Consider the following 19,245-nt stretch of genomic DNA (forward strand, 5'->3'; position numbering starts at 1 on the left):
CTCTGGGAGAAAAACAGAGACTGGGATGATCCTCTCCTGCCCCAAGACCTCTTACAAGCGTGGAAGGACTGGGAGAAAGAACTACAATTTCTATCTCAAGTCACCTTGCCACGAGCGTATATACCAGTCGAAGCGGATGAGTCAAGCGTCACCCGTCAAGTCCATGTGTTCTGTGATGCATCGGAACAGGCTTATGGCTCGGTGGCGTATCTGAGAACGATGGACTGCCGAGGCCAAGTCCATCTGTCCTTCCTACTCGCCAGGTCCAGAGTTGCTCCCAAGCGACTACTCTCCATACCCAGACTGGAGCTGTGTGGAGCGGTCACAGGAGCTCAACTGGCTAAACTCCTAGAGAAAGAGCTCACGCTGAAGATCGATCAGACTATCCTGTGGACTGACTCTACAACAGTGCTGGCATGGCTGCAGTCAGAGTCCTGTCGCTTCAAGATTTTTGTCGGTACCAGAGTGGCCGAAATACAGGACCTCACGAGTCCCGCCACCTGGCGATACATAGATTCAGCGAGGAACCCAGCTGACGACATCACCAGGGGCAAGACTCTACAGGACCTGACCATGCCGAACAGGTGGAGCCAGGGCCCCCCCTTCCTCCTTCAGCCTCCAGCTGAGTGGCCTGTCAAGCCCAACGTCGAACAGGAAGGCGATGCCTCTGAGCTACGGCGGTATCACCTTAACAACACCTAGTACGCCAGACGCAGAGGTGAAGCAGTATGATACCTGGAAGGAGCTGCTAGTAGCTACAGTGCAGGAGTTACATGGGGCGGCAGGTAGTTACACTGCCGAAGACTATCGCAATGCTGAGACCCTCATATTAAAACAGGCGCAGTGCGAGAGCTTCCCAGAGGAGTTGCGGCTCTTGAAAGCAGGAAAGCCCGTACCATCCGTCAGCAGACTGCTCACCCTGTCACCGGAGATGAATGAAGAGGAAGGACTAATCCGTGTCGGTGGCAGACTACGACGTGCCGTAGACATCGAGCAGACAACGCTGCACCCTATTGTGTTAGACCCTGGGCACCCCTCTACCAAACTCCTCATCCAAGATTTCGACAGTCGCTTGCACCATCCCGGGCCAGAGAGGGTGTTTGCTGAGATGCGGCGGTCATTCTGGATCCTGCGCGGCCGTGAAGCGATTCGCCGTTACCAACACACCTGCACAGACTGTCGACGTTGGAAAGCCAGACCTTCTGTTCCAAAGATGGCAGATCTACCGCCCGCCCGCCTGCGGTTCTTCAAGCCCGCCTTCTTCTCGACGGGGATGGACTGTTTCGGGCCATTTCAAGTCAAAGTAGGAAGGCGTACTGAGAAGAGGTGGGGTATAATTTTCAAGTGTCTCACCACCAGGGGTGTGCACTTAGACCTTCTGACCACCATCGATGCAGATTCCTTCTTGATGGCTCTCAGACGATTTATCGCTCGTCGAGGAACACCAGCCGAGCTGCTCTGCGACTGTGGGACCAACTTCAAAGGAGGAGAAAGAGAACTGAGGGAGGCATTCTCTGCCCTGTCACCAGACCTGCAACAGCAACTCGCCAAGCAGAAAATTGACTTCCACTTCAACCCCCCTGCAGCACCTCACTTTGGAGGAGCATGGGAAAGGGAAATCCGCTCCGTAAAGACCGCCTTGTACACCACAGTGGGAACTCAGTCAGTCTCAGAAGTCTCAGAAGAAGTGCTGCGGACCGTGCTACTGGAGGTAGAGGGGATTCTTAACTCAAAGCCATTGGGGTACGTCTCCTCCAGCATCACAGATCTCGATCCTGTGACCCCCAATAGTTTGTTGATGGGGCGGCCAGACGGGTCCTTGCCCCAGATAGTATACCCAGAGACTGAGTTACTGAGCCGCCGTCGATGGAGGCATTCACAGGTGCTGGCAGATCGTTTCTGGTCCAGTTTCTTGAGAAATTATCTGCCAAGCCTCCAGACTTGTCAGAAATGGCACTCTACGCCAGCTGACCTCGCAGAAGGCTCAGTAGTGATGTTGGTGGATCCCCAGCTTCCACGGGCCTTGTGGCCCATCGGTCATGTCACTAAGGTCCACCCTAGTAATGACGGCCACATCCGTTCAGCGGACGTAAGGATCAGAGACCGTGAATACACCAGACCAGTTGCCAGGCTGGTTGTCCTGCCAGCCCTTCCACCCGACGAGGAAGAGAACAGCTCTACTGCCACCATCGCCCCTTCGTGAGACACTAATAACCTTGTCACCTTTCTATGGAGCGAATGTACACCGTACATTCGGGGGCGGCTGTTAGAAAGGTTCACAAACTCTGTGCTACCTTAAGAGACTGTTATGAGCCGTCCACATTAAGAGCGCAAGGCATTGTGGGCGCGCCCATTCATTCTACCCACAACAGAGCACAGAGCGGTGAATGCACGTCATTTACATTTGCTGCTTGTATATATACAGTATATATAAAACGTGTAATATTGTACAGCACTGCGGTGCCGGTGCGTCACTGACGAATGTAAGTTCATTATATAGTTAAGCATTCTAATGTACACGTTTAATTGCCTGTTTGACTTCTCTGCATTTGTTTGTTTCCGACGCCAGTTGAAAGTAATCTATTACTTACGTCGAAGTTGTTTGGCGCGCAGCGTGCCTTGTTTACAGCGTCTAGACAATGTATTTCATGTACCAGTACTTTATCTCTTTAAAGAGAGCATTTGCGGACACTTATGCCTTTGTACATGTAAACAAGCACCTTATCCTGCACGGCAGGTCACAAGCACCACGTTTATGTGCCTTCTGTAGCGTGCAGTGACACCTTGTGGTCTAGTTAAGACATTTAAGTTCAGTTAAATGTTGGGATGATGTTATTTGAGTGTTTGGTTTGATGCTATCCTGTAGTGTGTATGGCAGGGCTTACTGTTATTTACTGGTGAAGCTAATGTGTACTAAATGCCAATTATTACCGATATACGCTATATTGTGTATCCATGATATATTATTGCATTAAGGTCATATGTACTATTACTACGTAGGCTATGGTATTCTATACTAATTGGTTATGATGTTCTAATCTGTTTACTGCAGAACCACCAATACTTGCCAGCGTTGTACCATTCAGCCAATCCAATGTAACCTGCCATGCCTGTCAACCTGCCTACTAAACAAGTAAACTGCCCTATGCCAAACGAACTGTCCTGTCCATTGTGTCCTGACCGACGCCCCGGGGGCGAATGAGACTACCTTTATAGAACCATACAGTCCTTTATAACTCTCCACAACAAAATGACTGTGACTGGCATTTTGCCCTTGACTGGGCCCTCATGGCAAAGAACAGTATGCATAATGTGCATGGGTGCAGCTCATTTCCCAATTTTCCATCTGTGCTGGTAGATAAAGTACCTCCTCTGGAAGGTACCACTGTGAGTGCCAGGGTAGTAGAACATAAATCCGCTCTCCGTGCATCCAGAAAAGCATTTACTGAAGCTGAATATTCACAGAGAATTAGGAATACTCTGCACAAGCAACTTAGACCCACAGAGACTAAGTGTATTACAAACATGCTGACTGTAAAGAGTTTAAGGGTCTAGGGGTTGTTATTGGTCAGGATGGAGCAGTTGTATTTGTGAAACATGGCATACTTCTTGTTAGAGTTCATCACTCAGGGCTTTGTAAATACAACACAAAGAATGAAAAGAGTCAGACTTCGCAAGATGATCTTAGACAAAAGGTAGAACGTGAGGAAGTGGCGGCAGATGGTGTAGAAAATAACTCAGACAATGAACACAATGCAGATGATGAAATAGTCAACATTAGTGATAGGGTTGTGAATACAGACAACGTTCTACCCCCATTATAAAATACACATGAGTAAGACAAACTGAAAAAGAAAACAATGTCGATGTAAGTGCTGCATCGTCTGTAGGTGTACAGTTGCAACCAGGACAGACTGTGACCTTCAAGGGCAGAGATGATGGTGCTCAATATAAAGCTTTAAAGAACTCAATGTTTATGACCTGCCCAAATATTCTCCAACCTGAATCTCAGAATCCCTTACAAGGATGTTAGCAGTAATCTGCCGGAGTGAATGCAAAGTCCACTCTGTGGACATAACATTTGCATTTTGCAAGGCATGGAACGGTCTACAGACAATTATGTGCGCCCACCACCTGAGGCAGGATGCAAAGGCATTCTTTGGAAGTAGAGAAATGTGTTTATGCTCTTGCTGATGCATCATTGTATTGGTACAACAAAGTGAACGCAAAATGGCACAGCACATGTGCTAGTTTCACAGGTAGACCCAGCAATCTTTTATTGGGTAAATGAACATGAACACTCAAAAGTTACTGGAGTGCTGGCATGCCATGTTGATGAATGATTTTGGGCAGGGTCGAATACGTTTATAACAAATGTGATTCCCAAATTGAGGTCAGCTTTTCATGTTGGGCGTGAGGAACGTGAAAACTTCTATTGTGTAGGCATGGACTTTTCGACTGTGGATGGTGGGGTTCAGATCCATCAGCACAACTATATTAATCATCTGCAACCCTTTAACATACCGGTAGATGCAGTGAGGGCTGTACAGAGAAATTCATATCTGAAAGAGGCTGAAACGGAGCAGCTAAGATCAAAACTAGGGCACATCCGATGGATAGCCAAACAGACCAGGCCTGATGTTATGTTTGACACTTGCATTCTGGCATCCAGTTTGAAAAATGCAACCGTGCAATCCATTCATGACGTCAACAAAGTAATCTGTAAAGTAAAGTCAGAAAAGGTTACCCCTAAAGGGGAACTGCACTTTTTTTGGAATTTTGCCCATCATTCACAATCATTATGAAAGACAAGAACGCACAAATCTTTCTTTTTTAGGATCCTAAAGATGATAAAAACACTACCGTTGTAGCTTTCAAAGCCCTCTAAAACAACTTCAAAACCCTCCATCAACATTTTACACTGCATATATTTGTAATGTACTAACAGGCACGTTCATAACAATATGTAATATCCTTTTCTTTTTGAACCCAAATATACGGAGGATGAATTGTTGGTTATAAAAGCGAGCACGAACAGAGGTTGAAACATTAGAGCAGACGGAAGCCGAGAGTGTGAGGTCAGCATGATTTGCGAGTATAAATGTGGAAATTGGAGCCAAGCTGTGCGGACATATATGGTTTGCTTACCCAAAGTCAACTTAAAAAAACTTCCCCGTAATGCTCCTTGTGTGATCTGTGTTACTGACAATCATTCACTGTTCAATACACAAAGGTCCAAAAAGCAGGGCATTGAGAAAAGACTTACGTTGGAAATGAGCAGTGTTAAAGAGCTCATACAAAAGCTCAACTTGCTGACTGTCTGACTAAAAAAAGGAGCATCTTCCCTGATGCTTCAAAGGCATTGAGTGAAGAATTACTGCATCTCAAATAAAAATTTGTAATACGATTATATGTTCAGGTCTTGTTTAGCCTAAGCGCCAAAACAACAAGAAGTCACCACCAGTAAAGAACCATACCAACTTTGTCATGGAAGATGGAAAACTGACATACACCAGATCTAGGGACGCCCCAACACCCATTTTCCCCTGACCATGAGTGGGACATGAAGGTTGACCTCGGCAGACAACTTCGCTTTTCTACATAGATCACTACTACATCTCTTCGTCCTGATATTGTTGTTTGGTACATTGATGCAAAGTCGGTGCACCTCATCGAATTGACGATTCCATAGGAGGAAGAATTGAGGCTGCATTTGTGCGCAAAAAGGCCAAATATGCAGAGTTGGCCCCCGAGTGCCGAGAGGTTGACTGGAAGACCACCATCTACCTAGTTGAGGTTGGAAACCGAGGCTTTGTAGGAATGGCAACCACACGCCTCTTGAGGGACACAGGAGTGACGCAAGGGAAGATGAAGAGAGCCGCAAAAGAACTGGGGGAAGAGGCAGAAAAAGGAAGATTTTGCTGTTGCTGAGGAGGAAGGACAAGTGCTGGAGAAAGAACACCAAACCCCAAAATCTATTAGCTGCAGGGAGTGACAGGGAGAGGTCAATGTCACTGCTTCGCCAACAGGAGATGTTTGACGATGAAAGGGGCGATACACTGAGGATTGGTGGTTCCAGGCTGATGACCCTGAAGTAGACCAATGGGCACTGGAGGGGGTTCAGCAGGCAGAAATGCCAAACAGGAAATTCCACCTACCTGTATGTTTACTACTGCGTTCTCTTCTACTGATGTTTTTCTCAAAAATGCTGAAAGAGCATGAGGAAACACAGGCTTTGGCGTCTATAGAAGAGGAAATGAAAGAGCAGTGAAGTCCGGAAATGACAATTCTTGTATATTTTTTCTTTTGCTCATAATGTTTAAACATATCAGTTTTAAAGTAATCATGGACCAGGGCGACAAAAACATGATTAAAATAATAGTTTTGCATTAGTTTATCCATACTGTCTATGCGGGGAAATAGGCTGCGGTTCTGTAAATGACGTCACACCAGTGGCGGGCAGCATATTGAGTATAGCGATGGAACGTTCCAAGTACGTTCCAAATGGTGAGGACGAGACAGCGTACAGGGCGGAGGTAGAGAAATTGTCTCTCTGGTGCTCAGACAACAACCTGACCCTGAACAGCCAAAAGACTAAGGAACTTGTTATGGACTTCAGGAAAAAAACGAACGGACCATACCCCCCTCCTCATAAATGGGGAACGGGTGGAAACTGTCACTACCTTCAGGTTCCTGGGCACCCACATCTCCTCCGACTGGCCCTGTACCATTAACGTCAGGGACTTGGTGAAAAAGGTACAGCAGCGGCTGTACTTCCTGCGCGTCCTCAGGAAGCACAACTTGGACACCGAGCTGCAACATAAGGTCTTCTACCACTCCTCTGTGGCGAGCGTCCTGACTTATAGTCTGGGAGCGTGGTATCCAGGCTCCACAGTTGAGGACAGAAGGTTTGTTGTAACTCTCAGTACAATGACAATAAAGGTGAATTTGAATCTGAAAAATTAATTGATATTATGGGAAATGACTTCCATAATTATTTTCAGGAGCAAAAAATACATAGAGAACTTGTTAATGCAATGTTGGTCATCCGGACACTATGAGTCCTTTTAGTATCCGATCAGAGAGACCTTTGGCCACCATATGTTGGCCAATGTGGAGTCCATAACCTCAATGAAAATTAAAAGTACAGTACTTTTCATTTTGGCAGCCCGTCACATACATAATACTGCCTGAAAGATTTACGAAGCAGAGCACTCAATTAGGTTTGATTCATTTTCATTCATGTTCAAAGGCAAAATAATGGATGGCGGCCCCTGCCAGACCACGGTAAGAATGGGATTTACGACGTCAAAGAAAGTTCCATTCACCTCCATAAACTGGATTGTGATGGAAAAATGCATCTTGCATGAAGCAGAGGATGAAGTTTTACATGTGAGGGTTTCCTCAGGTGAACCTTTGCAGGAAGCCACCGTGCCATCTTAAGCTTGTCAAAGCTACACTTTTTATAATGCCTTTTGATGCTGGGTTAGAGTCATCTCACAAACATGCCAGAAGGTAAAATAGCAGAGAATATTCAACTAAAGAGGACAGAAACAAACGCCAGCTGGACATGAATGAAGGAATGACTCACTTTTGTCCTGCTCAGGAGGCTCCATGATGTCGCTGTCAGTGTCACTGGGTATGTGCCAAGGTTGCCGGATGGCCTGTAACTGCTGGTAGAACTCGTCCTGAATCAAAGGAATTTAAAAAAAGAAGATGTGATGACAAAAGAAATGGTGGAAAAACTGACAAAATACTTGCACAAATGTATTTTGTGATAATACATGATACCTTACAGTGTGTGTCAAATCATGTATATATATATATTGGTAAGTAGTTTGTTGTACAGTTTGTCTTCTCAAGGAATAACATTTTAGAAAAACGAACTTGGATATACTTTAGAGCAGGCCTATTCAACTGGCAGTCCGCGGGCCACATCGGGCCCGCCCAAATCTTTTCTTTTGGCCCGCCGAACATCACCCAAATAGGCTTGATGAAAGCCCGATTGTAGCTGAGATAGGCTCCAGAGCCCCCCGCGACCCCAAAGGGAATAAGCGGTAGAAAATGGATGGATGGATGAAACCATTAAAACTAGGGTTGATCATGTATGCAGTACTCCAGCCACCCCACAGGGGGAAACAGCGAATAATATATGTCACAATGAAGCAGCAGTGGGGTGAGTAGAAGAAGACTACTCATTCAACCCTGAAAAAAAATCTAAATAAGTTGCAAAAATTTGACTTTTAACAACGACTGGACAACAAAGTATGAATGTTCTGCCCCGAACAAGGCTTGAGTCATTGTTTTCTGGCTGACCTTTTCAGCAACAGACATATTGATCCAGACAAACAGCAACAATGGTAGAAATCCCAGCGTGTAAGCTTCATCACGAAACTTGGACAAACATTTGTAAGTACAGTATTATTCGTTTTTTTTCATAGTTTGGCCGGGGGTGCGACTTAAACTCAGGAGCGACTTATGTGTGAAATGATTAACACATTACCGTAAAATATCAAATAATATTATTTAGCTCATTCACGTAAGAGACTAGACGTATAAGATTTCATGGGATTTAGCGATTAGGAGTGACAGATTGTTTGGTAAACGTATAGCATGTTCTATATGTTATAGTTATTTGAATGACTCTTACCATAATATGTTACGTTAACATACCAGGCACATTCTCAGTTGGTTATTTATGCGTAATATAACGTACACTTCTTCAGCCATGTTGTTCACTATTCTTTATTTATTTTAAATTGCCTCTCATATGTCTATTCTTGGTGTTGGGTTTTATCAAATAAATTTCCCCCAAAAATGCGACTTATACTCCAGTGCGACTTATATATGTTTTTTTCCTTCTTTATTATGCATTTTCGGTCGATGCGACTTATACTACGGAGCGACTTATACTCCGAAAAATACGGTAGATATTGTGCATACAGATATTTAGTCTGTTTTGTATTGAAATGGATGACTTTGTGATGTCTTTTGAATTTGTGATTGTGTTGTTTTTTTGTCAGAGTAACTCTGCCGAGAAAACCTTGTTTAATACATGTAGTGCTAAATTTGCCCAGTAGAGGGGGACAACGCTAATTGCGATAAGTCACATACTTTGTCTGCGATGTTTTGTGTGTAAATGTTATGTAATTTCTATATGTTAAAGTACCAATGATTGTCACACACACACACTAGGTGTAGCGAAATTATTCTCTGCATTTGACCCATCACCCTTGTTCATGTGTGTAAACATTTATAGTTTATTGTGTGAATATATAATTAACACTAAACTTATTTTATTTATGTAAAATACACAATGGACGTTAAACTTTTTTAATGTTTTATTTATGTTTATGTTTTCAGTCGTACAAACCTAAATGAAGCAAGAAGTGTAAAGAAATAAAACTAAGAAAGAAAAATTATTCAAAAGAAGGAACATGAATCCTAAACAAAAACTGAAGCTTCTTTTTCTTAATGCTTTTAAATATCTACACATGCTGGAAACGATTAGCGAGGACAGAATAATGAAGTGCAGTGTGAAAGCCGATATGTTTACTTTGCAATTAAGTAAACACAGTCTTAAAGAAATATAACCTGAGGAGCCACTTTCTGACGAAACATCCACATTTCGATGTAAAGCCCCTGAGCCCTTGGGGTCTTGAAACTCCGGCCCTCTTCATTATGTACAAAACCCAAAACCAGTGAAGTTGTCACATTGTGTAAATTGTCAATAAAAACAGAATACAATGATTTGCAAATCCTCAATAGACTGCAAAGACAAGATATGTAATGTTTGAATTGAGAAACATGTTTTTTTTTGTTGCAAATATCAATCAATCAATCTTTATTTATATAGCCCTAAATCACAAGTGTCTCAAAGGGCTGCACAAGCCACAACGACATCCTCGGTACAAAGCCCACACAAATAATCACTAACTTAGAATTTAATGGCAGCAACACATTGCAAAAAAGTTGGCACAGGGGCATTTTTACCACTGTGTTACATGGCCTTTCCTTTTAACAACACTCAGTAAACGATTAAGAACTCAGGAGACCAATTTTTTAACCTTTTCAGGTGGAATTCTTTCCCATTCTTGCTTGATGTACAGCTTAAGTTGTTCAACAATCCGGGGTCTCTGTTGTCGTATTTTACGCTTCATAATGCGCCACACATTTTCAATGGGAGACAGGTCTGGACTACAGGCAGGCCAGTCTAGTACTCGCACTCTTTTACTATGAAGCCACGCTGTTGTACACGTGGCTTGGCATTGTCTTGCTGAAATAAGCAGGGATAACCATGATAACCTTGCTTGGATGACAACATATAACGCTCCAAAACCTGTATGTACCTTTCAGCATTAATGGTGCCTTCACAGATGTGTAAGTTACCCATGCTTTGGGCACTAATACAGCCCCATACCATCACAGATGCTGGCTTTTGAACTTTGCGCCTATAACAATCCGGATGGTTCTTTTCCTCTTTGTACCGGAGGACACGACGTCCACAGTTTCCAAAAACAATTTGAAATGTGGACTCGTCAGACCACAGAACACTTTTCCACTTTGCATCAGTCCATCTTAGCGAAGCCGGCCGCCTTTCTTGGTGTTGTTGATAAATGGCCTTCGCTTTGCATAGTAGAGTTTTAACTTGCACTTACAGATGTAGCGACGAACTGTAGTTACTGACAGTGGTTTTCTGAGGTGTTCCTGAGCCCATGTGGTGATATGCTTTACACACTGATGTCGCTTTTTGATGCAGTACCGCCTGAGGGATCCAAGGTCACGGGCATTCAATGTTACGTGCAGTGATTTCTCCAGATTCTCTGAACCTTTTGATGATATTACAGACCTTAGATTGTGAAATCCCTAAATTCCTTGCAATTGCTCGTTGAGAAATGTTGTTCTTAAACTGTTTGACGATTTGCTCATGCTTTTTTTCACAAAGTAGTGACCCTCGCCCCATCCTTGTTTGTGAATGACTGAGCATTTCATGGAAGCTGCTTTTATTCCCAATCATGGCACCCACCTGTTCCCAATTAGCCTGTTCACCTGTGGGATTTTACAAATAAGTGTTTGATGAGCTTTCCTCAACTTTCTCAGTCTTTTTTGTCACTTGTGCCAGCTTTTTTGAAACATGTTGCAGGCATCAAATTCCAAATGAGCTAATATTTGCAAAAAATAAAGTTTTCCAGTTTGAACGTTAAGTATCTTGTCTTTGCAGTCTATTCAATTGAATATAGGTTGAAAAGGATTTGCAAATCATTTTATTCTGTTTTTATTTACGGTTTACACAACGTACCAACTTCACTGGTTTTGGGGTTTGTAGTTGAATGCCCTGCTTTAGAGTAGTCAGTGTACAGCTTGAATAGCATTATTGATTTACTATCCACTGAAAATGAGTCAACACACACTCATTGTCTAAATAGTACGAGCTGCATGAGTGCGGCAAGGAAGCTGCGATTCATTGAAGAGAAACATGAATGGTAACATCCATAAGCTGGGAGCGGGGAGTGACAAGTTGTTTTAATCGAGGGCAGCTGGACATGAGCTTGACTTAATGAATTATTGATGCCACTAGGTGTCTCCAAAACACATTACCACTCAACTTTAGATATCAGCCTAAAAAAAACAAGTATCCGATCATATCAGTTTGCATGTAAAATGTCCAAAATAAGCTTTTATAAAAGCAGTCCAGTAGTGTGTTAGCATTATAAGTCTGTCATAAAGTTAATAATAAATAGGTTAATGTTTTTCATAACATTGTTATCTGTTTGACTAATCTCACTTAATCAAATATTTTCTAACATTCTACATTACAAAATAATACAAGTGTGTATGATGATTCAAGCTGATATTGTATCGGACTAATATTGGTATCGGCTAATACTCAAGAAGAGAATCAGAAGAATCAGCTTTATTGTCATTACGCAAGGTAACGAGATTGAGGCCATTCCATACAATGCGATGTGTGCATGCTAGAAAAACAATGTGCAAATATATAAAAATATAAAAAATGTAGAAGTGCAATGCAAGGCTCCAATATCGGTATTGTATCGGATGTGAAAAAGTTGTATCAGAACACCTCTAATTTATATATATATATATATATATACATATATATATATATATATATATATATTATAAATTTCAGGATGCAGTTGTCGTTTTTTGCTGTTAATTGATTCAGGATATGCCCGCGGTAAATTAATTTTTGCGAAGTAGTTCAGTTTCAGTTTATTTCGAACATGCATACGATACCATGTAATGCATCACATATTTCCAGTTGTTTCATTACAGCATGTCCAAAAAGGAGTAGGAAGAAGCAGAGCTTATTTAATCCTACCCCTTTTTATATCATAGCAATTTTATACCATTTCCTTGTTCTCTGTAACAGAACAGTGAATAAATAAATAATATATAATTAATATACTATAGTAAGTAAACAAATAATAAATATATAAATGATCATTATCTCAAAAAAAAAAAAAAAAAAGGTTCAAGAAGTTCATCGTAATTGTGACCACTTGTAGTTTGAACAGTCTCTTAAACTGGATCATATTGGTGCTTTGTTTGATTTCTTTGGTTAATCCATTCCATAAATGAATTCCACAAGGACTCATTAATCATGTATCAAATATTTTTTAAAGCATAAAAACCTGTTTAACACCTTTGAGGGTTTTATAATGTTGAAAACATTATAAGACCCTCTAATCAACTTTACACTCTTTTATTCCAATATATTCATGTTGCCTGAGGCTGAACCAATCAGTGGCCATGCACGATACTAAACAGCATGCTCAGATTGATTTGGTCTCCTCTACTGGCCATAACCACTGTAGTATTTCTTTATAGCCATTTTTATGCTTGAAAATAATTAAAAACCTATAGAATATGCTTTATAAAAAATCTAACAAAACTCTGCGATACGGTCAATATTTGAAGCGTGATGCGGCGAGGGACAACTGTATATGCAACTGCATGCAAATTGTTTTTCTGTCAAAATTGAAAGAACACAAGAAATTCGATAAAATTGCTATGGTATGAAAAGGGGTAGGATTAAATAAAATCTGCTTCTTCCTACTCCTTTTCGGACGTGCTGTAATGAAACAGGAAATATGTGATACATTGTATTGTATGCATGTTTGAAATAAACTGAAACTGAACTGAACATACATTTAGCAATATACTGTAGATTAACTGTTTATTGACACACTGTGTCCAGAGTTTCATGGGCCAAATAAAATGAAGTAGTGTATGCCTTTAGTTTGAAACCTGTTCCAAAGAGGACTAAGGCAGTGCTAGATAAAAATGGTGCTTACACTAAATATTCACACTTTGGATACAGTTTGGTCACGTTCACTGTGAGAATAACGGATGGTTTTGACATATTTTTAGTGGATAGTGAATCAACATGCCGCACACGGACTACTCTAAATTATATTCATTTTCATATTACTGTCCCATGACAAGATATGGTCAAATGTTTGCTGAAATGTTGTGAAATGTTGGCCAATATCTGCAGCATATCGCAGCACGTTTAGCAGTAAAAAGGCTCAACAAGGACACCCGATGTGTATAAAATGGGGCGTATCCTTGTAATGTTTTGGAAGAGTCGGAGCGTGTCGTCCAACAGGCTCCATGCCTGAGTTACAGCTGGCGCTGGAACATGGCACCCACTACAGAGGCGAATTATGAGGGAGCAATATTACACATGTGCACACCCTCACACGCTTCGTGTGGGGTTTCCATGGCAAGTCCCGGAGGTCCTGCGTACAGTACAGTAGGACGTCAATATTGCAGTGGAAAAGTGATTCTGGCATAGAAGGAGAACTTGATCTCATATATTCCTTTCATCATCTACTTACCAGCGGCGCTATTAAATATGAGACCCCCTTTTGAAGGGGTTTGATAATGGCAAGCAGGAATTTTGCACTCTCTCTTGACAGTTACACAAGTTGACACGCATGTGAGATGATGTGGAGCAGCAGAAAGTGCACCCCAAGTCTGCTTTTATTCAGGCCACCTACAGGAGTCAGTCTCAGATGAGATGGGCCTGACTGAGCCAATCCAGACATAGGCTGTTCAATATTCAAAATACTCGATGGAAACGTTCATTTCATACGTCTTAGCTTGGTTAGCTGAGAAAGGGATAACACACTTACAAGTATGAACGCACTAGATGTGAGTAAACAAAAGACCTAAACACCTGATATAAGAGTTTTTTTGGTAATAGATACGATGTGTACAAAATATTATTAATGAATCTGAGAATATGTCCATACATCTGGAGGAGTAATTAGCACGAAAAGGGAAAATAAATATGTAAATTTTCCTCATTTTGGTCAGTGTCCTCATGAAAAGAACACTATCTTGTGTGTATATACACTATCTTGTGTGTATATACAGTATGATATTACTTAATAATTAGGGGTGTCCCAATACAACTTCTACCCTTCCGATACCGATATTGGAGCTTTGAGTATTGGCCAATAAGTATTAATTCAATATGATTAGGGTTGCAAAGGGGTGGAAAGTTTCCGGTAAATTTCCGTAAACTTTCCGGAAATTTACCATGGGAAGTTAAGCTCGGGAAGTTTGGAAATTTTGACAATTTTTTGATTATTCAAAGTTGGACACCGTCCATCTTATTCTGTAGAATAAGATGGAATAAGATGGACTCCAATTGTTTAGTCAGCTAAACAATTGGAGTAGTCTTTAAAAATATTTTACTGATGGACAAATGAATAGAAATAGGCTCGATGAATAAATGAACACTCAATCAGCATGCTAAATCAAACTATAACCTACATTCTTGTATGGCAACAGAATGGCTAGCAGAACAGAAGACATAGGAAACGTTTTGATTTAGTATTTGCTAGTTGAACTTTACAGATCACAAAAAAGGTAAATTCGGATTGCTAATGTTGTTAGCATAAATGAATGGGATTTAACAGAGAGAAAATTAGCATCACGGCTAACGGAGAAATATTTTCGGTACACTATGAGACTGTGGTGGTACATAAACCTAGCTAGCTAGAGATATTAGCCCCAAAATCATTTAACAAGTACAGGAACAGCTAGCTAGCTTGAGTGGAAGTCTGCTGGAGTAGCCTACAGTCATACAGTAACAAGCAATTACTCCTCTATTAAACTTAAATACCATAGATCAAATATATTTACCCCAGTAATATCATCAAAACTTACCTGACTGGATGAAGTCCTTGGGCTCAAATACTAGTGTGGCCTCAATAGCCCTGCTGTAGTGTGTAGCATGCTGGGAATAATCTGTGCTTGTGATGGAAGAATGCACTGCACATGTGATGGAGGAATGCACAGTGCAGGGTTGAAATGCAACTGAATTTGCATTAAATCAGGTTGTTTTAGCTAATAATCATATTAGATATGATATTTTTATTTATTTACTTATTGCTTGGATGTCTACTTTAAGAACGTGTCGGCGAGCAACCGCAGACAGAAGTGGTGGAACTTTCACGTGAGTTTCTAAAACAATTTATTTTTGCTTGTTTTCTGTTCATTTGTCAACTATTTATTTTGTAACCATCTATTTTGGCGAACAATTTTGACGCTTATCACTTTTTGATGACGTTCTGGTCGGATGAATGCAACCTGAGCGTGGGATTGTTCACTTTGAGGACGCATTGCATATACATCCAATTTATTTCCACATACGAAAAAGGTCTGGGTCGTAAATGAAAATTTCGGAAGTGCACTGTTCACACACTGACATAAAAAAAGTGTCGCATATGGGCAAACAAATTTGGAATTGACCTGCAGAGTGAACAAAGTCTTAGTGGCCACAATATTTCATGAAGTTAAACTCATGACACAGTACATTGAATGATGCGGGCACGTTTGTTACTGAATACTTTCTCGTAGGGGTGGACGATTATAGCAAAAATAATATACACGATTGTTTTGATTTATATTGTAATCACGATTAATTGCATGATTATCCATTAATTTGAAAGCATGAGCATTTATTGTACCACCAAAACTGAACTTTAAATATTGTTAAACGCATATAAATTAGTAACGAATAAACCACACCAAGTAAAAATAATAGTAATAGCAAAACTTTAAATAATACCAATATAAAAACAATAAAATAATTTTTTTTAACGTTTTAATAGTTTTTAGTTCCATTTTTTTTTACCTTTTACACTTATTTTACCACCACAGAGTGTGTGCGTTTTGTGTCAAATAAAATGTTATAAAATATTTGTTAATTAAATGCAAAATTTCTTCCATTTATTGGTGCAGTACATCTCCGGACAATTTGACCAGTATTTCAGGTCAAAGCATAATAATTGTATAAATGTAATAAAAAGTGCTTTAAGTTCATTATGCTAGTGTAAGTTACTTTTTGAAACCTTTAATTTGTTAGCGCAGTCAGACCGGATGTGGTGCACCGCGCTATTGTGAAGGGGTGGAAGTGTGCTGCTGTTCTCAGCTTGACGTGTGGAGGCGACTTATGGTTGTTTAAAAAAAAAGAGAGTGCCTCTCATGATGAGACTACTGTCGTGTTTGTAAGTGGATCTTACATTGATGTCGTTCACAACAACACAAGCACATGAGATGTCTTGTGTGATGGATTGTTCTTGTTAGTTATAGCTTTGTAGTTTAGTCGTTGTTTCAAGTGACCGCCTCGATTTTGTTAAGGACAGGATGGTTGCGTGTTTAGGGAATGAATGAGTGGTCCCAAACACATTATTATCCCAAACAAATGGTCCTTCTCCTCACAATGACAACATTTCACTTACATTTATGTAAATTTCCGTGATATTCTGCGTTTAACAGTGAATTTTGTTTTTTTTGGCCAACTCTGTGACTCTATCTGCGGCTACATCAACACGGAGGTCATATGGCCTTACTTTTTAGTTGAGTTTAGTGATTATTGATTAGGCATACTAGCGATAATAAGTAGCAACAATGTTAAGATCCCAAACTTTTAGTCGACATGCTTTTTTCCCCCACTCATCCGCTCCTCATTCGTTCCACCGTTACAGGCTCTGCAATTTGCATACACTTTGTGCGGCCCAATAATTTTTTTTTTTATTATTATATTTTCAGGATTTTGAGAAGTCATAATCGAAATCAAAATCAAGATTCAATTAATTGTCCAGTCCGACTTTCTGGTAAGCTTAGAGACTTTGTATGTGTAAATAATAGGCAACTATAATTATTTGATACTTGTTTATATTGACAAATGTCATGTTTTAGACTGCAATATTGTTCAATTAAGGATACTTATTGAGCGAGTGTGCTATTGTGTGATTAGCTGTTGTGTAGCTGCTATCTCCTAGTAGCTGAAAGCAGTAATTTCCAAACCGTGGTACGTGAGCCACTAGTGGTACACAAACTCCATCTAGTGGCCTAGTGGCTAGAGTGTCCGCCCTGAGATAGGTAGGTTGTGAGTTCAAACCCCGGCCGAGTCATACCAAAGACTATAAAAAAATGGGACCCATTACCTCTCTGCTTGACACTCAGCATCAAGGGTTGGAATTGGGGGTTAAATAACCAAAATGATTCCCGGGCGCGGCCACCGCTGCTGCTCACTGCTCCCCTCACCTCCCAGAGGGTGAGGGTGATGGGTCAAATGCAGAGATAATCTCACCACACCTAGTGTGTGTGTGTGTGTGTGACAATCATTGGTACTACTTAGTTGTATGCCAAATAATCACTTGTTTTATTTTCCTATATTCAAACTGTGTGTAATGTTACAGTGGCCAAAGATGTTAAACATACAAGTTAACTAAAACATATTCCTTCTTTTTATGAATACTTAGGTCTACTACGCTACTGTATTTTATTGTTGGTCATTATTGTGGTACATGGAGAGCCAAGTTTTTTCTGAGGTGGTACTTGGTGAAAAAAGTGTGAGAACCAGTGGCTTAGAGCCTACCATGTTAACTTTTTGTAAATGACTTCATTAAAATACAAGAAAAGCCCAATTTTGTGCGCTTATTGGATGACATTTAGGTGTGAACTGGCTGTCCAGCTTTACACAAGTAAACACACTGCAGGACTACTTGTATTGGAGATTTCAGATGCAATACAATATAATTTGATACTTTAGCGGGGAGCTCTTGTCAGTGCTTCTGCAAATTAAAAAGATTGTCATGACCTGAGCAAAGAAGAATGTTGAATGTGATTGTGAAAGTGTTCCTACCTCAGACAGATATGCCCTCAGACTGGCTCCCAGGCTGTCAGTGGTGCTGAGTCCAGGAGGCGTGAGCAGCTTTCGGGGAAGCATGGGCTGCCTCGTGGGTGTCACCGGTCGGCTGCGCGACCTCCTGAAGCTCACCTCTTTATGAGGCCCCGGGTTGAAGCCGGAGCGCGTCAGTAAACTATTTGGGGTGAGAGGCCTGCTGCTGGGGGTTCTCGGTGTTTGAGTCCTGCTCCCCGGGTTGCTGAGAGTCCGACCGAAGACCAAGGAGGTGGACTTGGGGCTGAGCAGTGGGAGGCCCACGCCGCAGGCCTTGCCTGAGAGGCCGCCGGCCGGCGACTGGGGCCTGGAGGCCAGGCTGGGGAGAGGGAGCGTGTCGGGGAGGGTTCTGTGGTGGAGGGGACTATGGAGGAGACTGCTGTGTGGGTTACTGGAGCTGCGAGAGGTCATCTTTCCTACTTCTGCCAGCTTGGCCAAGTCCTTCTCCACCTCTGGAGGAACAAAGGAGAACATGTACCAGGTCATACTTGGAACCTAAGCATTCAAACTTCACCTAGACAGCGGTACAATTTCGCAATATTTTTGTGAAAAATATGCCGTAAAAGTGTGTGTGTGGGGGGGGACAATATATCAACTTGTTGAACTCACAAGAACATGGCTTGGTGAGCGTCAAAAGATAATATAAAGTATTTTGCTTTGACTTTTTTTATTCAAAAATGAGGACCAACCGCAACAAGGGTTGTTAGGAGAACGAAAACCATGAGAAGAGACGACAATCGGGTAAAGAAGAAGCAGTAAGCGGGGATGATGCTAACATAACTGCTAGTTAGCCGACAAACTGGCGAGCTGCGATACATGTTGTCACCTATCAAATTTTTTTTTTTACTGTTTTACATAATGGGTTAACTTACTTTTACACTTGTGTGGCATTTTATGTAAGACATGCATTACTATACTTATTGTCATGACAGGTGCTCTTATTTTTGTTTCCACTTCCTGTTTGTCTCCATTTGCCAGCACAACTCCTCTGGTCTGAGCGCTGGCTCCTTCACCTGATT

At 41.4% G+C, this 19,245-nt stretch overlaps 1 protein-coding gene across 3 annotated transcripts in view; it reads right to left on the bottom strand.

Annotated features, from left to right (window-relative positions):
* The window catches only part of lg07h8orf34 (linkage group 07 C8orf34 homolog), a 108,988-nt gene that overhangs the window by 11,565 nt on the left and 78,178 nt on the right, over positions 1 to 19,245 (bottom strand). For all 3 annotated transcript variants that reach the window (XM_061964740.1, XM_061964742.1, XM_061964741.1), the window contains exons 12-13: positions 18,191 to 18,678; positions 7,592 to 7,688 (exon numbers count right to left, since the gene is read on the bottom strand). In XM_061964740.1, coding sequence (XP_061820724.1) covers positions 7,592 to 7,688; positions 18,191 to 18,678 — 585 coding nt within the window. The remainder of the gene's footprint in view (positions 1 to 7,591; positions 7,689 to 18,190; positions 18,679 to 19,245) is intronic.

This window comes from Nerophis lumbriciformis, linkage group LG07, assembly GCF_033978685.3.
Source record: "Nerophis lumbriciformis linkage group LG07, RoL_Nlum_v2.1, whole genome shotgun sequence".
NCBI lineage: Eukaryota > Metazoa > Chordata > Actinopteri > Syngnathiformes > Syngnathidae > Nerophis > Nerophis lumbriciformis.